Raw genomic sequence first — 21,376 nt, 5'->3', positions numbered from 1 at the left:
AATTAAATAGTACCTGCCCTTAAAAACAGTAAAACCTCATGTCTTACCCTACTCGGTGATCTCAGTAGATTAGGAGAGCTTTAAAATTCAGATGACTCAGTGAGTGATTAGAAAAACTGTTTCCAAGAGAGCATACTATATGACCGGCATTTTAATTTTCTCGTTTTGTACATTTCATTCCAGCTTCCCATACATGCTCTGGTTTGTGTAAACTTGATTCCAGTTTTTCCTGAACACCCAAACCTCAAGAAAAAATGAGTAGTGCTTAGGGTGACCGTGACTGGTTACATCAGTCTAGCCGTTGTTCTCTCGGTGTGTAGGCAGATTTAACTTCTGCACCTCTAAGCAAAGGGATTCTTGCCTTCCTGAGAGGTGTAACTACTTTTTGCCTAGTGATTTCCAGTTAATATGGCAACTGGAGCAATTACAGAAGTGCCTGGAGCCACATGGCAGCTGAGTGTGAGAGCAGGACGTGCGGTTGTCACTCCCCTTCCCTGAAGGCCTGGTGAGCCAGGGAACAAACTCGACATTTCAGGAAGTGCCTAGAAGCACAGCGAACGTGTTTGACAAGGAGTTTCAATTCCTGAGCTCCTTCTAAGAGTGAGACCCTGAGTTCATCCCTAGCCTGGGATTAAGTGTAGAAGTCACCAGTCTTGACCACTGTCAGTCATTGTGACGTCTCTGATTTTATTTTTTAATATTTTTATTGGAGTAGAATTGCTTTACAATGGTGTGTTAGTTGCTGCTGTATAACAAAGTGAATCAGCTCTACGTATACATATATCCCCATATCCCCTCCGTCTCTGATTTTAAATCCGCGAGGCTGTGGAACTTCATACTGCCCCTCCCCGTACCTAGCTGGACAGTGCTAACAGAGCGGACACGTTCTGTAACCCGCATCGTCCAGTGGCCCCCAGCCACACGTGGCTCTCAGGCCCTTGAGATGGGGCTGATGCGGCCGAGGCACGCTTTTCCTTCGGGAGTTAACCTAGCAGGTGTAAACACTCGCGTGTACATAGCGGCCGCCCTCCTGGGCAGCACGGTGCTACATCGAGTGGGTGATCTCGTTCGCCACACGTCTGTTTCTCAAGTCCCTGCCTGCACTTGTGGGGAACTGCTCTCCTTTCACCGTCTCTCTTCAAGATATACTCTTTCTGGTCTCTTACCAGGAGCTTCTCTTTGCAAATCTGTCGAGTAAATATATACTGATACTGTTTCCTAAAACTGACAGAGGTGTGGAGTTGTCCCATTTAAGTATTGTCAGCCTATCTCTGCTGTTCTTCTGCAGATGAAGTGGAAATGCTTTAATGGTGGCAAATTAGCAGAGCCTCTGGGAGGCCCTGGCAGCACGGTTTTCACCCACCGTTGTTAAAGTAGATGAAAGTTGATTTCCCTGGTTATCACCTTGACTCCGTATCTCTACCAGATTTCTCTGATCTCTTTTGAAAAGGTGCAGAACGTGTAATTACCTTGAAAATGGAAATTCCTGGCTCGATGCCCCCTCTCATTCAGGAAATGCTGGAGAATTCTGAAGGACATGAACCCTTGACCCCAAGCTCGAGTGGGAACACAGCAGAGCACAGTCCCAGCACCTCGCCCAGCTCCGTGGAGAACAGCGGTGTCGGTCAGTCACCACTGCTGCAATAAGACACTTTCTAGCCACTTCCAACATTCCCCAGTACCTTCACTCCTGGGATTTAAAATGCAAGGAAAAAACATTTTTACTGCTGCTTAGTTTTTGGACTGAAAATATATTCAAACTCAAGAAGGACCAAGAAGTTTTCGTATGTATCAGTATATACCCCTCACTGTCTAACTTACCTAGAAGTACAAACTTTTTAAATTCTAAAAATCAATCAGCCATTTCATGCAACCGAAAACCAGTTAAAAGCTTCTATTCTCCTCTGTGAACACTCAAGATGATTGCATGGCAAAGACCCAGTCAAAATGACTTACCCCTGGTTAAGTTTCTGAAGACTCTGTACATACAGAAGTATGGCTCTGTTCTCTCTCTCCTATACGTTTGGTGCTTTCCTTTTGTCTTGCATACTCCAAATAACCAAGACACCAAGGTTATGGAACCGATTACTGTACATGTCCAGTTAAGAAAGGGTCAAAAAGATAACTCTCTTGCCTTCGCAGATCAAGACGTCGAGGTAAGGAAATGGGACTGTCGTACAGTGTGGCAAGATAAGGCTAAAGGTGTTCTACTTTAGTTAGTGTAGAAGCTTGTCCTTGCTCTCTGGATGCTCTCAGACCGCATCTTTCCTTTCATGTTGCCCAGTGAAGTATACGACAAATTCACTGCACTAGCAGAAGAGAATTCTGTATCAGTGTAACTGCCAGTTCAGGTATCAAATGTCATTTGTTCAGTTGTGGATGTCACTTTAAATTAAAGGTGGTTTATTACTTGTTTAATGACATAACAACTACACAATTTTTTTTTAAAAGATGATACATTTTTACAGTAATGATAGCCTCCAAGGCAGAAACACTTTTCAGTGTTAATATAAGTTTTTGTTTACCTATTCACAAGCCATTAGGGAGGTTTCATGGGATAATGACGGGCTGGTCTCTCACTTGCACCGTGTAACTAACTCTGTATCCTTCCTGATTCCCGCTTGTTACTGGGGGAATTTGCGTTGCCTCCCCAAAGTCACCGGCAGAGAATCTGCGTCCTCTGGCCTGGTCCAGTCACTACGAACAGAGTGGAGGCTGGGGTGGAGTGGTTAACAGACCCAAGTGTCTGTCAGTTTCTTAGTTCTCATTTAAGCACTAGTGGAAAAAAATTTTTTTTTGATATATTAGCAAGTCTGTGATGTACTTTCACTGGCTCTGTTTGTACATTGAAATTGTTTAACAATGCTTCTTTCTATGTTCATATACTGTTTACCTTTTTCCATGGAGTCTCCTGGCAAAGAATAAAATATATTTATTTTAAAGGTGTATGAGAGCTTTTACTGCACGTTCACCTTCAGTAAAGAGACGGAGAACACAGTTCCATTTTTAATGTTTAAATTTCATTTCAAAAAGCAGGTCTGTAGTCTGCAATCAATCATGACAATTAAAATCTGTGCTAATGCACGACAGTCTATAACAATTCTACAAGCCAATCAGACAGTACATGACATTTCAATGAGTAAAAAAGAGCATAAAACTGTATGTGTAAGAACAAAATGTTAAAAGGCCTACCACAATAATAAAAAACCGTCAATTACATCGTCACATTAAAATAAGCCAGATGTACAAAAGTCTTGAGACAGAAAAGACAAAAGGGACAACACAAGTTATCTGCTGAAAACTGTTTTCTGTGCTCTGTGGGCACCTAATTAAACATCACAAAATCAACATCTTCTTCTTCATCAGACTCTGCAAAATATTTTACTTCTTTCCTAGCCCGACCGGTCCGCGGCAGAGAAGGTGGTTCAGAAGTGAAGTCTGATGGGAAGATGTCCACATCTGAATCCTGATCGAAAGATGTTTTCTTCGGTTTCTAGACATTTTTTTTTTTTAAAGAGATTTAAAACCCCGAAGTTGGGGGGGGGGAAAAAAAAGACTAGTGTTAAAGAGAATTATTATTCCTTACACGTCACTTATATTTGGGAAATACTACCAGCAGTGGTTCTTTTAAAAGCAGAACTGTAATGCTAACTTAAGTGTGAAGCCAGTTACCTAATCATTTTCACGAAGGGCTAATGTGCCACCTTGGTGATCTCATGATACCACCATTACTTATTTAAGACTTATGGACAGTATGTGTAGTGCACGCAGTAAGCGTTTATAAAAGGCAGAGGAAGGTCACCAGGATGGGCCACAGTCACAGCAGATGACTGGATGGAAAACGTCAGTGTGGAGAGCACCACGGAGCTAAAGTCATCTGTTTGTGTTTTTTAAGTTTTAAAAGGAAGGGGGAGAGAGAAAAAAGGGTGGCATTTGATGTTATTAATTTACCTTAAAGAGACAGTATACTGCTGGAGAAGGGTCAGACAAATTGGGAAAAGTAGCCACAGTCAAATGAATTCAAGCTAAAAAGAATCAAATCAGTCCTGGTCAAATAAATTCGAGTTCAAAAGAAATAGCCTTAATTTGGTCTGGAAAGTAATACTTTAGGGTAGCATGTAACTTCTGCCACTGCAGGCCGTGGAAGACTCGAGCAGGCTGATTTATGCCGCCCTTTATCCAAGAGGTGGTCCCGATTATATAAATTTTACATGTGGATAATTTTTTAACCATATACAAGCCCCCTATGGAGAAGACATACTAGGTTTAAATCTGTTACAAGACATTACAGTAACAAGCGAACTAAGCCAATTATATAACATTCTTAAAACTGTGCATTAAAAAGATGCTGCTAATTACCTTGCTTGTTGTTCTAGAGGTTTTCCTGCCAGGGTTATAATCACCTTCGTTTTCAGAACCAGATGCTTTCCTCTTCTTTGCCCCTCGGCCTTTACCTTAAAATGATACAAAGGGGTTTTTCTCCCAAGGTTAATCAGTGCAATATAAAAAGTGTCAAAGCATTATACTTTTACTTCTTTGGCATGCCCAGTTGGTACTGCAATCCTGATCTCTTACTGTGATTAACATAGAAACAGTGTGTCAGCATCATTTCGGTTCTGGGGTTGACATGAGTAAGGAGTATTTCACCAATACATTTAAATTAGTTGGAAAGTGCTGGTGACAAACTTTAATGACCAAACCCCTAATGCATAAAAGAAACCTTGGCATTTTGCACAGGTGGTACTTGGCCTGAAAAGAAAATCTCTTAGAAGAGAATTTGTTAAATTGTATGCGATGAAAAAAATTAGTTTCTAATTTGTCATAGACCAATACTTCTAAAAATATAGCATGAATTACTAGAAAAGACATACTTTCTTATTAGCACACATTGTAGAGGTCTGGATGCTTACTGTAACCTCTCCTGCCACACAGCAGTGACAGCCAGTTGCATATCCCATTTTAAGTAGCACAGCCCGCCCTACACTAAACTCCCCAGTATTAATCACAAGACCATCTGTCAAATCCATATTCCTTCTCAGACTAGAGTCACCCCATGCGGCCTATTTTTTTTTCATCTACCTAATCTTGCATGTTCATCACTGGAGGAGGAAGGGGAGAAGGTAACATGTAAACGGTCACCAAACGTTCTCCATCCTACAGTGATGCCAGAGAAAGAGAAAAAGTAAGCGGCAATTCTAAATTTTTTAAACTTAAAGAGCTATGACTAACTGATTGTACTAGTAAGAAAAGATAGCCTAAATGGCCTTGGGATGTCATACTTGATCAAATGAATCAATGAGATGGCACTATTGAATTTATAAAGGTTTCAAACCATGCACTGCCTAAGTACCAACCTCCCTAGTCACTATGTTTCTTTTCTGCCCCTTCGGTTTGCTGTAGGTCTGTATCTCCTTAACCCAACCAATGCTTTAAGAAAGAAACACGTTGATGAGAGTATCTATCAGTTGGACAAAAGACTGAACAACTACCCTTAGAGAAATGTCTTACATATTTTTTTAAGCATCTTTAAGGACTTCGTAGATTCCAGAGGCAAAGAGGAGACAGCAGCGAGAGGAGCTGGTGCTGTGCCCTTGCCGGGGCCCTGAGGACAGCTGTTTCAGCTCCCACATGAAGACAGGGCTCTGGTCTAAGGGTCCCCGCTCCAGCCTCCGCCAAGGAGTCTCACACTTTAATGAGGACCCCCCACTGCCTTTTATAACCACTTCCAGGGAGTCCGCTGCAGGGGGTCTCTGAACCATTCTTTGGTAGCAAGTTGCTGACTTACTTGACCTCTTTGAGTCTCAGTTTCTTGATTTGTAAACAAAGTGGACTAAATTGCTGTATTTCCTTTGGACTCTAATTCAGCACTGATTCTTAGAACATTGCTTACTGAGGAGTGAAACAATTTAAAATAAAATAGGTACCCAGTCTCTCTAAATTCAGTTAGTAGAAGAGACTAAACACTTGCCACATGGAATATGCTAGAGGGTTATACAAAGATAATCCTCACCTTTGGGTGCTGTTGTCTTCTTTGGAACGCCGAATTCGGAATCCGAGTCAGAGTTTACAGTCTCTACTTTCTTCTGTTTGGGAGTTCTCTTGGGCTTGGGGGCTGTATCTAAAGATGGTTTTCCTATTAAGCAAATTTCCATTTCATAGATCAATGTGATATTCTTACAACAATTCAAGCTGGAGTGAGTCCTATAACGATGGAATTTCTTACTGCTGATATGAAATTCAGTAGCCTTAAATAATGTAATGATTTCTCTCCGTTTGGTGCCAGTGTAAAGGCAAACAACTGCTCATAGGTGACAAAATGGTTTTTATTTAATTTTTCATAATTTGCCTTTTGATAATTCAATTGAGAAATTTAAATTAACAAGGGCCATTAAAATGAATGAAGCAATAACTTTTAAAAAGCAGTAGTAAAAAGACATTAATGATAATGCCAAGTATAACCACATGTTAAGTTCTAACTTTTAAAATGTTTTAGAGAAAAAAAAATTATGGGACCCTCAAATACCATGAATAGAAACTTCACTTCCATTCAGAGGTTGAAATCAGACTTGGTACTTTTATGTGAAAAGAAACATGAAAATTCTAGGTAAGTGGATAATAGATCCAAAGGCCTTTATTTTGATGAATTTTGTTTTTAAAAACCTTGCTTCATTTACAGTCTATGAAAATTGATAAATCAGCCTTTACTTGTGTGATTAGTAAAACCTAATTTGAAAAAAAAAGAACGTACTGAATTAACCACACTTTTCTATTAAAAACACCCATGCTCCTTATATGGAAAACGTGATCGCGATCCAATACACGGCGCTCAAGGTGAGGCCCCTTGTTGGAACAGCAGGAGCGGCCTGCAGGCTCTGTGGGCTTTCCTACCGCTAGAGCCACGGGGCAGCCCCGGCGGGAGTGCGGGCTCCACACGTGGGGAGGTGCAGTGACGACCCTTTCTCCTGGGACGTTTCCAGGCCTGCAGTGTTAGGTGGCACTGGCGACGCTACCGGGCGGGTGTAGGTCAGGTACGTGCGTCCTCTGAGCCCGTCTGCTGTGAAGCACTGGAGCCACAGGACGGGAGTGGCTGCGCATGCTGGCCTTTCAGTTAATGCTAAGCTAACTCGTTAGGTCTAATGGGGGTGAACAGCCTGATGAAGGAAACGGGCTGACACGTTCAGAGAGGGAAAGGGCTCCCCAGTTTTCAGGGTGGTTGTAAGATGCTCATATCAAGATGCTAAAAAGATGCTTAAAGGGGAATTACAGGGCCCGTCTCAGTTTGCGTTCTCCAGAAGCAGACCCCACCTGATCCTAACGAAAAAACTCAAGTTAGGAGTGCCCACTTGGGAGGTACAGGAAGGCAGTGCAGAACGAGACAGTGAAGAGAGGGCTGCGTAATGGGAGGGTGTCGAGCTGTCATCACTCTGGAAGCTTCACCGCGTGAGGAAGCGGAGAGCTGGCATGAAACCCGAGCGAGCTAACCTGAGGGGCACGAACCCTGAGAGACGTGCAGACCAGCTTTCCTCAGTCACGGGTAAAGGGTGGCGGGCACAGCAACAGAGAAAGTCCTCAGTAGAGAAAGACAGACCATGGCCAGGGCGGGGCTAGAGGCTGGAGGGCCGGGGCTAGAGGCTGGAGGGCCAACCAATTTCTCACCACCGCCCCAGTGTGTCCAGAACAGCAGGGGCTTTTACTGTTGTTCTGCTGCATGCAGTACATGTGTGTCTACAACGGTGGGTGTCTGTTGTGCGCTTCTAAGATCCTGAAGGGACATTCCATACTGTTGATTTACTTGCTGGGTAAGTGGTGATTCTCTTTTAAACCCAAAGCACTAACACTGACCTCCTTCAAGGTGTGTGCCTCAGTACCAGTAACAGATTCATGAATCAACTCCAATCAACTTATTCATAAACAATCTAAGGTTACGGAAAAGAAAGCTGCATGACTCACAAACAACAAGAGGCCCAGACTGAGCTGAGCGACGGCTCCCAGGAGGAGTTAGGCATGGCCTACACAGCTGAGGCGGGCAACTGCTATCAGCACAAACTCTCAGCCTACTTCACAACCCAACAACTAACTACAGCACAGCTTTACCAGAAAGCTGTCTTTCCATATCAATGCATGGGGTTATAATTACAGCAGCTTTAAAATGAAGTCTTACAGACATCTGAATAATTACCTCACACGGTTAGAAAACAAGAGGGATTTTCCTCATACACATTTATACTTCATACCTATTTTCTATTGAAGTCCTAGTGCAAATAGTTTCAAATTACATTAAGTTTCCTTTAACCATCTCTGTATGTTTTATGCAATGCTTAACAAAATCAAATACAAGTACATACCCTTCTTAGCAGCTACTGTTTTACTTGGAACTTTTTCTGTTTGTTTCAGACCAAATGATGGTGAAAAGACAGAAGCAGAATCTTCTTCATTACTGTCAAATTTAGCTGAATCTAAAAATTACAGGGTTTTTTTCAGTAAAGAGATTCTATAAGGACCACTTAGTAGTAAAACTGATTCTTTTTACTGATGACATCTCTTTAGCTAGATAATAGATCTTGTAAGTTTCTATTTTGTGATCATATAATCCACAGTATACAAACAGCGGAAAATAATATAACAATGTTATATTTCAAAAAAGTTACTCTGGTGTAGAACAACATAGAAATGCATACAGTAATAAAAATTCCTAATAGTCCCAAACGCTAATCATTTAAAACGTAACTGACCAATTCAAAAATACTGACGACTTATTTTAAAATGAGACATTAAAAAGTTCTCACTGTGATTATTTTAGCATCTACACATCTAATTAACCATTTCAGGAATATCAGTTCATCAACTTTACGTCATTAAAGGTTAATTGAAAAGGCATGTAGGCTTACCTTCAGTTTACTTTTACACTCAATTTAATTAATCAATACCTCCCTCCATCCTTCCCCCACTCAAACCAAAACAGGGACTCTTAAAATGGCAACTTGGATGTGAAAGTTTTATATAGCTGTTTTGACATGCTTTAAAAAATGTGTATCTATCAGTACTTACAGAACCTGTACCGCATCTATCTACATGTATGTGTGTATTTAAAAAATGGAAAACAGTAACTCAAATGTAACTAGGTTGTTCTGACCTTAGAAATTCCACACACAGAAATGTAGGCAATAAAAAAGTATGCACACTGATTAAATTTGCTTCTATGAAGGTTCTAGTCTTTCAGCTACTGGGGTTCAGTAAAACAAATCTGCATATTGGTACACTTGTAGCTTTAAAAAAAAAGCTGTCATATATCCATTCACATTGCCATGAAAATTAACTTTGCTCTTCCAGAATTTCTGTCTATACTATTTTCTCTCCTTAAAACACTCACACTCCCCCCACTATACATACACACACACACACACACACACACACACACACACACACACACACAGGTTTGCATCTGCTTCTCCACCTAAATGCTTCCATAATGCTGATTTTGACCAATCAGTTGGGAATCACCTCAGGAAAACTAAATAAACCTTATTACATTGGGGAAAATGTAAAAAGAAGGTAAGTTTTTTACTCATAAAAAAAATCCATAGCAATAATACGTAAGTAACCAAGAAAAAGACTAAATGAGCATACCATCTTCTGACTTCTGAGAGTATGAAGGAAATGAGAAGAGATTCCCGTAATCCTGACCTTTGTCATGGGAAGACTTTCTAATAGAAAAATTAAACACAACAATATAATGTAAGTATCTGGTTTCAACTTTGACAATTTATATATAATATGTATTGCAGGATTATAATTACAGAACAAAATTTTAGTTCTCTTATTTGTTGCCCTTTGCCAAAGACAGGGCAACCAAACTCCTTTCTTCTCTCTCATAAGTGTAAGTGTGCATGCATACACACAGAGACACCAGACAAACCAACGATTTAACAGAAAAGCAAAACTTTAAAGTTATTCAAAATATCACTAAATTTTATGGTTGAACCTCTTCAGAATTTAACATCAGTAAATTATTGGCAAAAGTCCCAAAAGAAAGAATCTCCATCAGAAGAGGCAATAATCTGACTTCTAATACTTGACTGCTTGTGGTTAAAATACTTCCTTAAAAATCTGAAATAGTTCACAGACTTCACATGCTACATGTTATGTGTTCACACTCACCAGAGGCAAGAAAAAAATCAAGACCAAAGCTAGAGAGGAAAATTAAACCTCTCAATTCTAAAGATTTAATAACTTTTCTCTGAACCAGGAGTGGTCAAGCTATGTCCCGTATGCCTGCTGCCTAATTTTGTAAACAACATTTTACTGGAACACAGCTACGGTCGTTCACTTACATATCATTTATGGCTGCTTTCCTGCTACAAGGGCAGCACTGAGTAGTTGCAACAGAGACCATATGGCCTGCAAAGCCTAAAATATTTACTATCCAGCCCTTTATGGAAAAAATCTGCCAACCCGTGCTCTAAACTATAGCAACGGTTATGTAAGCAGCTGTAATATTAAGCAGATATATTACTTCATGAGAAGGACCTGACCTAGGATGGAGCTTACTGTAAGACTGCTGCAGATGTCCAGACACCTAGCTGCACCATACAGCTGAACAGCAGTTGCTGTGTTACTTACTCTGGACTAGCTTTGGATTTGCCTGGTGAAAACGTATATTCATCTTTATCTAGGCCATCTGAAGGGACAAATTCATCTTCTCCATCATTTGTTATGGGAGATGCTTTAACTTTCAATTCCTCTAAATCATTATTGTCATCGTCATCATCAGCATCGTCGTCCTCTTCTTCTGAGAAATCAAATGTGTACTTAGGCCTTTCAGCTAGGACAAAAATAAAAGTGAGTGTTAAACTCAAACCCAGCTTTATCAACATGAAATACTATTCCAAACAACGCACTTGAAATATATTCCAGCTGTCTCTTAAAATATACAAGAAAAAAAAGAAAAAGACAAGCATTAGAGAACAAAAGTCGACCACTCTGCCTCAGTTACTCTGATGGTGCTGACATCTGTTCTGTACTCCCTGGAGGCTCTGGGGGCAACGCTGCCTGTCTCAGGAGAGGGTGAGCTAATGAGGCCACTAGGATGCTGCCTGTCATGCTTAAATCTTACTCAAAACAGTGAGGAAAGCAGTCATGGCCACTGTGAAAGTGACTGCTAATATGAGATTTCTCATTTCTGCAATTACGAAAGACAACTCTTACAGGTCTTTAGGAAGTGCTGCACTTTCTCTTAACCTCTTCCATAAAAACTCCTATCTTCTCTTCACAGTAGTTTTACTATGAAATAACAAACAGTCATTTCTCAGATGAATAGTAAAAATAGAGATAAGACCTCAATATATTAGCAAAACAATATAATGCATAAAAAGGTACCAACTATGGAGAAAGGCACACTGGTATAATGCAAGTAAGTTTTACTCTAATCTCTAGCATATACTATGGAATAAAGTTTTGAAAGTCATTTGGATGCTATGCAATTTTACACTTCATTTTAGATGTATGGAAAAAGCCTAAATACAATTTGAAAGCATTTAATAAATTTTCATGTAACTTGTTACTGTGTTAAAAATTCACCTCTAAACTATTGCAACACTGTAAATCAACTATAATAAAAAAAATTTTTTTAATTCATCTCTATTATACGACCTATGCACATCAGGAAAAGAAATTCAATCACTTAGTGACTAAAGGCCTGAGATATAATTTTGAAAGTATCTCCCAGAGATAAAAACAATCATATTTTATTATTCATTTTATGTAAATTAGGACTTAACAATTTGAGAAGAATCTATAAAATAGGACACATCAGTTTTTAATTATTTGAAGACTTCAAATTAATGATTCAGAAAGGATCAAATCACATGCTTAACAGCAATATGTATTAGCAAAATGGGATTCTGCAAGCCTAACTCTAACATTGCAATTATCTAAATTATGCTGTGTGCATATGGAACCAGACTCCTAATGTAGGGGAAATTCTTCATGATACAAGGGGTAGAAAACGAAAAGAACACTACATAGCACTTGCATGGATCCATCACTGCTGGTATACTACACCAAGGTATGTTTTTTTTTACCAAACATCTTCCAACTATGGAGGGAATACAACCCAAACTTTATAACAAAAATCGGTAAGAAAACATGATTCACTTTAGAGAAATTCAGTCCAACTTTGCTAGAAAATAGCATTTTGTAAAGGTTTTTTTGTCTTCATGAACTATAACTTCTGAAATACTAATGGTTTAGTACTTCAGAAACACTGATGATACTAATACCAACTTACGAGTAATACTAACTTTGTCAAACCATAATATATATTAAAATATAAAATATATCAGAATACCAGCCGCTCTCCTAAGTAAAGAATCTCGTGGAATAACCACAGGTTCTGTTTCTTCCAAGTCACTTTCTGACTTGGATTCATCGTCTGACCAAGGATTCCGTTTCTTCACTTTCTTTGCGCTGGGTTTACCAGATGATGTAGGTGCTTTTCTCACCCTGGTACCTAAAAACAAATGAGCAACAATAAGACATGTATCAATACCTATCCAAACGTCATTAGTAAAAATAAAACTATTGTAATGAAAACTTCATGATAAAATAACAAATGTTTGTGAAAACTGAAGACATTACTTCAACTAGTAGAAAAAAAGTACAATCAAAAGAATGTAGTAATATCCTGAACATACAGATTTTCTGACACACAAAAATACTCTAACAATTCCTCACCAGGCTCCTTTTTCTCCCTTTTGGGTTTGGGACCTTTATTTATAGGAGCTGACGGGATCAATGCCTCTTCTCCTGCACCTTCTACTTGTGCACCACTGAATTCTTCATCAAATTCCACTTTCACTGCTGTGGTATCGAGATCACCCTACACATTGAAAAGAAAACCAAACCATAAGTAAAAATAAAAGTTAAATTAGGGCTTCCCTGGTGGCACAGTGGTTGAGAGTCTGCCTGCCGATGCAGGGGACACGGGTTCGTGCCCCAGTCCGGGAAGATCCCACATGCCGCGGAGCAGCTGGGCCCGTGAGCCATGGCCGCTGAGCCTGCATGTCCGGAGCCTGTGCTCCGCGACCAGAGGCCACAACAGTGAGAGGCCCACGTACCGCAAAAAAAAAAAAAAAAAAAGTTAAATTAACACCATATACTTTAGAGATACACTTCCAGCCAAGAGATCGTTTTTTCATATCAGATGAGTTAAAAAACAATATAAAGCGTGATTCTATTGAGGTCCTAAGAAATGACTTTGATCAGACCCTGTTTTACTTTATCTCATGCAGCTGTAGAAGATGACACTGCTTACCACTCCCTTCTATGACATGACAGCTACTTAAAACCAACTATGAAAAATAAGAAGGCAGCTTTTGATTATCAAAGGGACTTTCAGACTCATAGCTAAGTATACCACAAGGTACCTGAAAAAATATGTTCCCATAGCTCACGCCTCTATATACTAGAAAAAAATCTTCAGATTACTGAATGAAAATAAGCAACCCATGTCTTATAATGCCTAGCAGTACATAATGAAGTCCCCTGACCCTGAGACAGAGGGAGGGAGGCCTAGGGCAGGGTCAGAGCAGACACCACGGAGAAGGGGGCCTTTCTCACTGGGCTTTGAAGAATCAGGTAGATTCGCCAGGTGAGGAGAAGGAAGGCGGGAAGCGCGCCCCAGGCACAAGATAAAGACTCCTGTCTGCTAAGACTCAATGAAAGGTGAGGGGGAAAGGCAGCCAGATGGAAGCAGGCAGGCGTGCGGGTGCTAAATCACTGTGCACCAGGAATCACCTATAACAACAGGCTCGTTGTTTGGAAACATCACTCTGGTGGTGAGAGACAAGACTGAGAGGACTGAAGTGAAGAAGGAAGAAGTCGTGACTGGATGACTACAGACAAGATCACTGGAGCCACACGGCTCACCTTAAATTATCTCAGGGAAAATACCAAATTCTAAGACTGTGTCAGTGTAGACCAAGATAAGAGGGTGGTATCTGGAACTTTCATAGACAGTCAGTAGGACTGAGTTACAGACTAAATGAAAAAACTCCCAGGTTTTCGGCCTATGTTAGTGACAGCTGGTAGTGCCAGGAACTGGGATCAGGCGCAGAGGTGGGAGGGCAGTTTTGAAACCCAGATAATGGATGGGTCCCTGCAGGCATGCTGAGTCTGCGGGGCGTTGGGCATTCTGGTGGCTGTATTAGCCTGGCCCTCCTGGAAACATTACAGCTTCAGGACATCGATTAAAGAGTCACCAGTGTAAGTGATAAAAGCTCTGGGCACAACCGAGGTCACTTGGGGAGACCATGAAAGGTGAAGAGAAGTGTGCTGAGAACGGATCCTGGCTAAGACCTTCAGAAAAGGAGAGAAACGTTCTCCTAAGGAGAGAGCAAGTTCTATGTGCAGGGGAGCCTGTGAGACCTCCGTTTATCAGAACCGTGGAAGAGAGGGATCTCCCTGGTAGCACAGTGCCCCCAGGCTTCAACTCTTAACTCTTCTGTACAGACCACCGCTCTCAGGCTCACCTCCCAAGCTCTACTTAGACTGTGGGATGCATCGACCTATATATCCCCTGGGCTCTAAATCAACCTGCCTAGAAAAATCAGACTCCCTCGAGACCGTCAGGCCCCTGCTTCTCGGCTCTGAGCAGCCTTCTCGACACTTCCTTCCTCTGGCCAACTGTTCGCATCCTGCTGGAGGGTAGGCAGATCTCACGCTTTTAAATCCCCTCTAACTCTCATCAATGCCAATGATATATGCTGTGTTTGATGACTTTTTAACTAAAGGTAATAACAAATAGTAAAAGTTGAAAGCTTACTTTGAAAGCCAAACAGACTCTTTTCATAAGACTTCCTTAATTAGTCATGATATAGAACTAAAGTTTATATTTTAAAGTTGATAAACTTTCTGTTGTTGTTGTTTCATGATTTTAATTTAGAATGCTGAGTAGGGCTTCCCTGGTGGCGCAGTGGTTGAGAGTTCGCCTGCTGATGCAGGGGACACAGGTTCGTGCCCCGGTCCAGGAAGATCCCACATGCCACGGAGTGGCTGGGCCCGTGAGCCATGGCTGCTGAGCCTGCGCGTCCGGAGCCTGTGCTCCGCAACGGGAGAGGCCACAACAGTGAGAGGCCCGCGTACCGCGGAAAAAAAAAAAAGAATGCTGAGTAGAGTATTTCTCTCTCTCGTTTTAGAAATGGAATCAAGTGAGTAGGTCTTTACACACGTGGGTCCTTGACTAATATGTCTTCATTCTATGTATGGATCAACGGCTCTGAGAACAAGTGATTTCCAATCACAGTGAAACATAATAGAAACAAAAAATAAAGCATGACTGAAGTACACAATAAAATTAAAATACCTACATACATCATTATGGAGGTGGAGTCCACCAATGAGCTAAAACAAGAGACATGTACCTTTTTCTTCTTCAGCAACTTCTTACTGGCATCTGCCTTCATGGCAGTAATTTCAGGAACTATTCTTCTCCCGAAAGGTGAGGGCATTGTCTCTTCCAGTTGAAGCTTCTTCACCTTAGGTTTGCCAACTTTCCCTTTTATTGCTTTTCCAGCCATCCCAGCCAGAAGATCTTCTCGTTCTTGCACTTCCACTTTCTGGAGTGTAATGATTAAGGATGGGGAACAGGGCGGGGGCATAGACAACTCATTAGAAAAGAGAGTTACTACTGCAAAAGTAGTCAAATCTAACTTTATTCATTCGGTAAAGAACAAAGCTTTCCTTTCAGGTGATCTAATCTAAGAAAAAACCAAATAATTCTAAGTCAGAAGACCTGGGCTGGGGACTTCCCTGGTGGTCCAGTGGTTAAGAATCCACCTTCCAATGCAGAGGACACGGGTGTGATCCCTGGTCAGGAAACTAAGATCCCACATGCCATGGGGCAACTAAGCCCACGTGCTGCAACTACTGAGCCCACGTGCTCTGGAGCCCGTGCACCCCAACTAGAGAGAAGCCCGCGTGCCACACCTAAGGCCCGACACAGCCAAATAAATAAATAAAATAATTAAATATTAAAAAAAAAAAAGAAGACCTGGGCTGTAGTCCCAGTTCTATCTAACTAGCTTCTCATTTGCAAAACAAGGGGTTAGTAACTAAATGACCTATATAGTCCCTTCCAATTCTAGGATCCTACAACGTATTATGGGATCAAGACTTCTGATGACCTGGTATCATCAGAATCCCAGCAAATCACACAAAAAGGAAGTTCTGTTAACAAATATGAAGCTATTCTTTACTATTGTTTTAGTTTGCTTCATTTTTAACGGATATTAATTTTTAAATGTGTAAGTCAGCAGTAAAAAAAAAAAAGGATCTGCAATTAAAAAAAATCTAACTCATAACAATATAAGAAAAGTATAAATCAAGGCATAATTATATTGTGGCATTTCAAAGATCATTAAGGGAACCCAGAACAATAGGACTAAACAATTCCAGAAATTTTATTAGGCAACTAATACACCACACTCATTCTTAAGAGTTCGAATTCTGACTTGGGCCATAAAAATAAAATTAGAACATGTGGACAGTAAATGAAACAACTAAAAAGTAATAAATATAAGTAATATCATATGAGTAATAATAAATAGTAATTTACCTTGTGCTACTCAAAATCAGGTGATCATACTGCTACTGTGAATTTAATTCTAAGATTTTGAGTTAATTGCTTAAAAACAAATTAGGCAATTTTAGAAAAAGTTTATATTTTACATCTTTCTCTACATTTTTCTTTTATTTCTAAAATTGGAATTCTACCTGGAGAAAACTAAGCTATAACAAAAAATATTAAAATTTCTCGATTAAAAGTCTAAGGAGACTATCATTCTACTTTTAAAAACTCAAAGTACCTATATTCAATCATATATACTGCTCTTACCTCTTTGGGGGAAAACATTAAAATTGAATCAATAAGCTAATTTGAAGTCAGTTAAGAAATTTTAACTAGCAGAGAGTATTAGAATTTAATTTATTCTAAATTTCAACTCCATAGCTTTTATTCATCTGCATCAGATATGACTTTTCTTTATGGTTTCACAGAGCTAGAAGCTTAATCCTTTGCAGCTTATAAACATATTAACTTTTGTAGAGTTAAAGGAAACACTGAGATAATTTAATTTAAAAAATTTTCATTGTTTCATAAACATTACTTTTCCAAATATATTTTAATGGAGACTTAACCTACATCCAGTTCTTCAACAAAAGCTGCTAAATCTTCTTTCCAAAGATCTGAAGGAGATTTTCTTTTAAGATCATTGACCTCTCGCCCCTATAATAAAAAAGTAATACGATTTAAACATTCAATTTTAAATGTATAATTTTCAAATGTATACATGAAGGCTAAATAAAACTATTTATTTTTGGAAAAGAAAAAGATATGGATAGCACTTAAAGTTTCAAATTATTTAACCCACAAAAGTTCATACTTTTGCATCTCTCTGTTTAATCAGTTCTTCAACTTTTTCTTTAGTAAGAGACCATAGAGACATATTTAAAATATAATTAAAATCAGGGCCTGAAGGAGTTCCTGAATCAGAGGAACTATCATCATGCTGGTTTTGTGTTTCTTCCTCTTCTGCTGCCTGTAAAAAATAATAAACTTTATATTAAAGTCCTATATAATATCAAATCAATGTTGAATTTTATTGAGTACTGAGTTTAAAATTCCATAATGCTATACTCTTAAAGCTACATCTTCAAGGTGGTGGGTTAATTTTAGATTATCTGCAAGATTATCTATGAAAATATATTTCCTATAAAAAGTTTAAATTTTCTAAAAATGCACAATAAAATCATCAAAAGGAATGGTATATTCAGCCTCTATCCATCTCGTGAAAAATTAACTGCTTGAGAAGACACCACATCTTAAAATTAATAGAGCAGAACTAATGTTTTATCATGCATCTTGTCAGATCTTTATATTGGTGAGTGAACAATCTGAAACCTAAAATAAATATAACTTATGAAGAATGTTTTACAGTTATAATAAATATGCTAAGGTAGTCAGTCACTACGGATGAATTCTTGATAAAGATTCCCTCAAGCAAGAACATTCATTCAAGGACTAAGCTGAAGCTCACTCCAGCATTTAACAGCTGGTGAGTCAGAGTCACGAGGGCTATCCTAAAAGTTTATCTATAAGGCCTTCTTTCATAGGAGCAGTTGCAATAAAAAGCCTTATGCTAATGTTAAATTTCAAAGTCCAATGAATTTATAGAAGTTATTATAGGTGACATCATCTTTAAAATTTTTAAAATAACAACAGCTGTTAAATAAAATTGCATCTCAATTTTTAAGGGCACTGAGTAATTAAAAATGACTGAGTTAGCCATGATACTCCATAAAACAAAAGTTCACTTCTAGCAATCAAAAGAGAGAAAAAAAATCTTTACAATTTAATTTAAAATTTTTGGTAAAATAATGTGTATATACAAAGTAAACGTTAGGTGTATTTTAGAAGTAAAGGAATAAAGATAAAAATTGCAAAGCAAGATGCTTCATTACATAAACAAAAGTATAAACTCAATTAAGTAACATTAGCCAAAAAAAGAATGCTGTTGAGTTGATATAGATTATTAAGTACCTAGATAATTTATGACAAAGTAATACAGTCTACAGTTTTTAAAATTTCTTCATGAAATAGTGTGTTGCTATGGAATTTTAGGTTGCTACACTACTATTAAAATATTATTATTAGGGTGTCATAAAATCCTATTTAGACCCACACTTTAGAAGTCTATTTGCTCTAGGTTTTGATGACACACCAAATATTGTTAATGAGCGCTCCATGAATATGTGTATCTATCACTGTTATCATGAAGATGACTAAGGATACTTTCAGGGAAAAAAAACAAAAACCAAGAAACTTTTCAAGTTCCAATGACAATTCTACTATGTTTTTGATCTTCTAATTATCGGCTTTATAATTCTCTCTTCTCCAACTCTACACAACAAGGACACTCTTGTAAGAGCAGTTCCTTTTGTTTCTTGAACCCCCAAAGTGAACACATGGCCAAGATGCTGGGAACATTTTGAGGGTAACAATGAAATTACTGAATCCAAGCACTAGCTTTTACCCATGAAGTCTACTTCTGCCAGAAGGGCATTCTCAAACCCTAAACACCTTTATTTTTTAAAACGAAACATTAAATTCATTAGCTTACTAGCTAATTTTTTTTTAAGATATAATTTAAACCAACAATGATACAGAAGGGCAAGTAGTGTATAAACCGTAATTTGGGGTTTAAGAATGCAACAAAACACACTGAAGGAATGTGTGCAACATGCTTGAGTCATCTTAATTTTGAATACTCCCCCAACTTGTCCTACCCAATTTTCCTCAAACAATGAATAAACCTATTCTCTTAACATGTAATTGGTAAATATGTAATTTATTCTAATTTTACTCACTCTAACATATGGCAATCTATTGACAGTTCAAAATTTTAAAAAAAACAATGTAAATGAAAACACTATTTCAATGGAGTTTGATGAAAAATATGAAAAACATTATGGTTGAGAACTCATGAATGTTGGGAAGTTTCAGTTCAAATTACATCACATAATCATAACTATTTTTTAAAGATGTGAATTTTATCAGTATTGCATATATATAAATTATAATTAAGTATCTGAAAATTAATCATTTCCAACTTTCTTCCTTTTGTACATTTGTGTTCTCAATCACAATGCTGTACTGCCTTTTCAATTTTTTTTTTTAAATTGTCCACGACAGCAAGAAGCTAATTCTTGAGAAGAATCTCACGTTTCAATATCGCATTTACCGAATTAATATTAGTACTCTATGATCTAAAATGGACAATTTAATAAAACATCAGACTTTTAACCTGAAGTTCCAGGGTTTAAGATCTCCAGCTAAAGACCTAAGCATAGGTCAGAGCACATACTTGGTGCTCGATAAATACTGATAAATATTGACCATTCTCTGTCTCTAGTCTCCCCAGGGTACACCAAAACCAGATCAAGTGAGTGGTGAGTGGATTCCACATTGTGGCCACAAACTGCCCAGGGGGAAATGATTTCTGTGCTACCAGTGTAGTTCCCAGACAGTGACATGCACCTCACAAAACCACCACCACCACCACCGTCCTTCAACGGCAGGCTCAGAAAGAAGGCTGAGCGACCTTCTCCAACCGGAATCATTTCTCCAGGCCCTGGCTGAGCCACACTGGCAAAGTGCTTGGCGGTGGGTGTGCACTGCAAGTTCCTGCACCCTATCTGTTTTGTGGATACACAGAAGACTTCAGTCTCCAAACAGACTACTCAGCACCTTTAGCAGTACTAAATTCAAAATTTAGGGGTTGGGGTTTTTGTTTGCTTTGGAAGTTGCTTTTAAAAGCTTCTCTGAATGTCTCGTTCTGCAAATGATTACCTTTTCTTGTGCTTCTTTCCAGGCTTTCACTGGGTCAGATTCATAACCTCTCTGGACTAACATTTGAATCAAATCTTTCTTTGACCTATTCTCTATGTGAGGGAAAAATAAAGTTAGGATCAAGAAAAGAGAGTCAATTTGTATTTGTTTATATTCTACTGATAAAAACGTCTTCTATTAATAAAGTTTTTTTTTCCATTTTAACTAATGTTCAAATTTTTAAAGGTTGCATCTTACCTATAGTAATCTTCCCTTGTATCTTCTCTAAAATGAAACGGGCTTGATTGTTAAGCTTTGTAGATTCTGCTCCCAGCATTCCTACAAGCCACTCCTTACGTAAACCATAATAGCTTAATCGTAAATCAAAGAATTCTTTCAAAATGTCTTGCACAGTTTCATACTTCTTCAGACATCCCATATGATCAAAGAGTACCTAAACAAAACACAAAGTTTTTGAAGATTATATAAATCTGTGTTGGTATTTTTAACTTGTATGCTACAGTATTTAAAATAACCATAATACATGTATATGAATACACACCACCCCTAAAATCCAGAACAAAATTATTAAGTAAATATTCCTTTGGTGGCTCCAAGAAACCGATAAAATTCTATTCTCAAAACTATGAAAATATTTAAAATTGGAATAATTTTGAAAGATAAAAATAGGTCCTTAAAAAAAAGGTTCTTACTTAAAACTGTATAAACTATGGCTATAAAGCCACCTAATATATTTTTTTCCAAACCAAAAAGAAGCATATTCTATCTGTAAGTTTTTAAATATTAAAGTTCTCCCTCTCCCATTACTCAATGGACATGCATTTGCCTCTCCGTTGTTTTTTATGAATGGGCCATAATTCACTCAAATTTCAATTTAGAGGGAAATTTTACTTCTTCTCTATGGCACTTTTTCTCAGTCACTGTGCTATTGCTGGATTTTTTTCTCTTACTCTTTCTCAAGTCTAAAAAGCT

General features: G+C 38.6%; 2 protein-coding genes across 6 annotated transcripts in view; one reads left to right on the top strand and one right to left on the bottom strand.

The window, feature by feature from the left end:
• The window catches only part of RARB (retinoic acid receptor beta), a 193,106-nt gene extending 190,196 nt beyond the window's left edge, over nucleotides 1–2,910 (top strand). For all 3 annotated transcript variants that reach the window (XM_082655388.1, XM_082655386.1, XM_082655387.1), the window contains exon 8: nucleotides 1,451–2,910. In XM_082655388.1, the coding sequence (XP_082511514.1) occupies nucleotides 1,451–1,647 (197 nt within the window). In that variant the 3' untranslated portion in view covers nucleotides 1,648–2,910. The remainder of the gene's footprint in view (nucleotides 1–1,450) is intronic.
• Nucleotides 2,911–2,993: 83 nt separating this feature from the next.
• Nucleotides 2,994–21,376, bottom strand: part of TOP2B (DNA topoisomerase II beta) — a gene marked incomplete at its 5' end in the record, with an annotated part of 66,400 nt that continues 48,017 nt past the window's right edge. For 2 of the 3 annotated variants that reach the window (XM_082654896.1, XM_082654897.1), the window contains 13 exons: nucleotides 2,994–3,493; nucleotides 4,360–4,454; nucleotides 6,011–6,133; nucleotides 8,346–8,456; nucleotides 9,628–9,704; nucleotides 10,621–10,822; nucleotides 12,347–12,508; nucleotides 12,733–12,877; nucleotides 15,420–15,614; nucleotides 17,198–17,281; nucleotides 17,439–17,594; nucleotides 20,405–20,496; nucleotides 20,642–20,837. In XM_082654896.1, coding sequence (XP_082511022.1) covers nucleotides 3,326–3,493; nucleotides 4,360–4,454; nucleotides 6,011–6,133; nucleotides 8,346–8,456; nucleotides 9,628–9,704; nucleotides 10,621–10,822; nucleotides 12,347–12,508; nucleotides 12,733–12,877; nucleotides 15,420–15,614; nucleotides 17,198–17,281; nucleotides 17,439–17,594; nucleotides 20,405–20,496; nucleotides 20,642–20,837 — 1,806 coding nt within the window. In that variant the 3' untranslated portion in view covers nucleotides 2,994–3,325. The remainder of the gene's footprint in view (nucleotides 3,494–4,359; nucleotides 4,455–6,010; nucleotides 6,134–8,345; nucleotides 8,457–9,627; nucleotides 9,705–10,620; nucleotides 10,823–12,346; nucleotides 12,509–12,732; nucleotides 12,878–15,419; nucleotides 15,615–17,197; nucleotides 17,282–17,438; nucleotides 17,595–20,404; nucleotides 20,497–20,641; nucleotides 20,838–21,376) is intronic. The other variant, XM_082654898.1, reaches the window with a different exon arrangement.

Source organism: Grampus griseus, assembly GCF_964374135.1.
Source record: "Grampus griseus genome assembly, chromosome: 5".
Lineage (NCBI taxonomy): Eukaryota > Metazoa > Chordata > Mammalia > Artiodactyla > Delphinidae > Grampus > Grampus griseus.
This window is presented reverse-complemented; position numbering and strand designations above follow the sequence as displayed.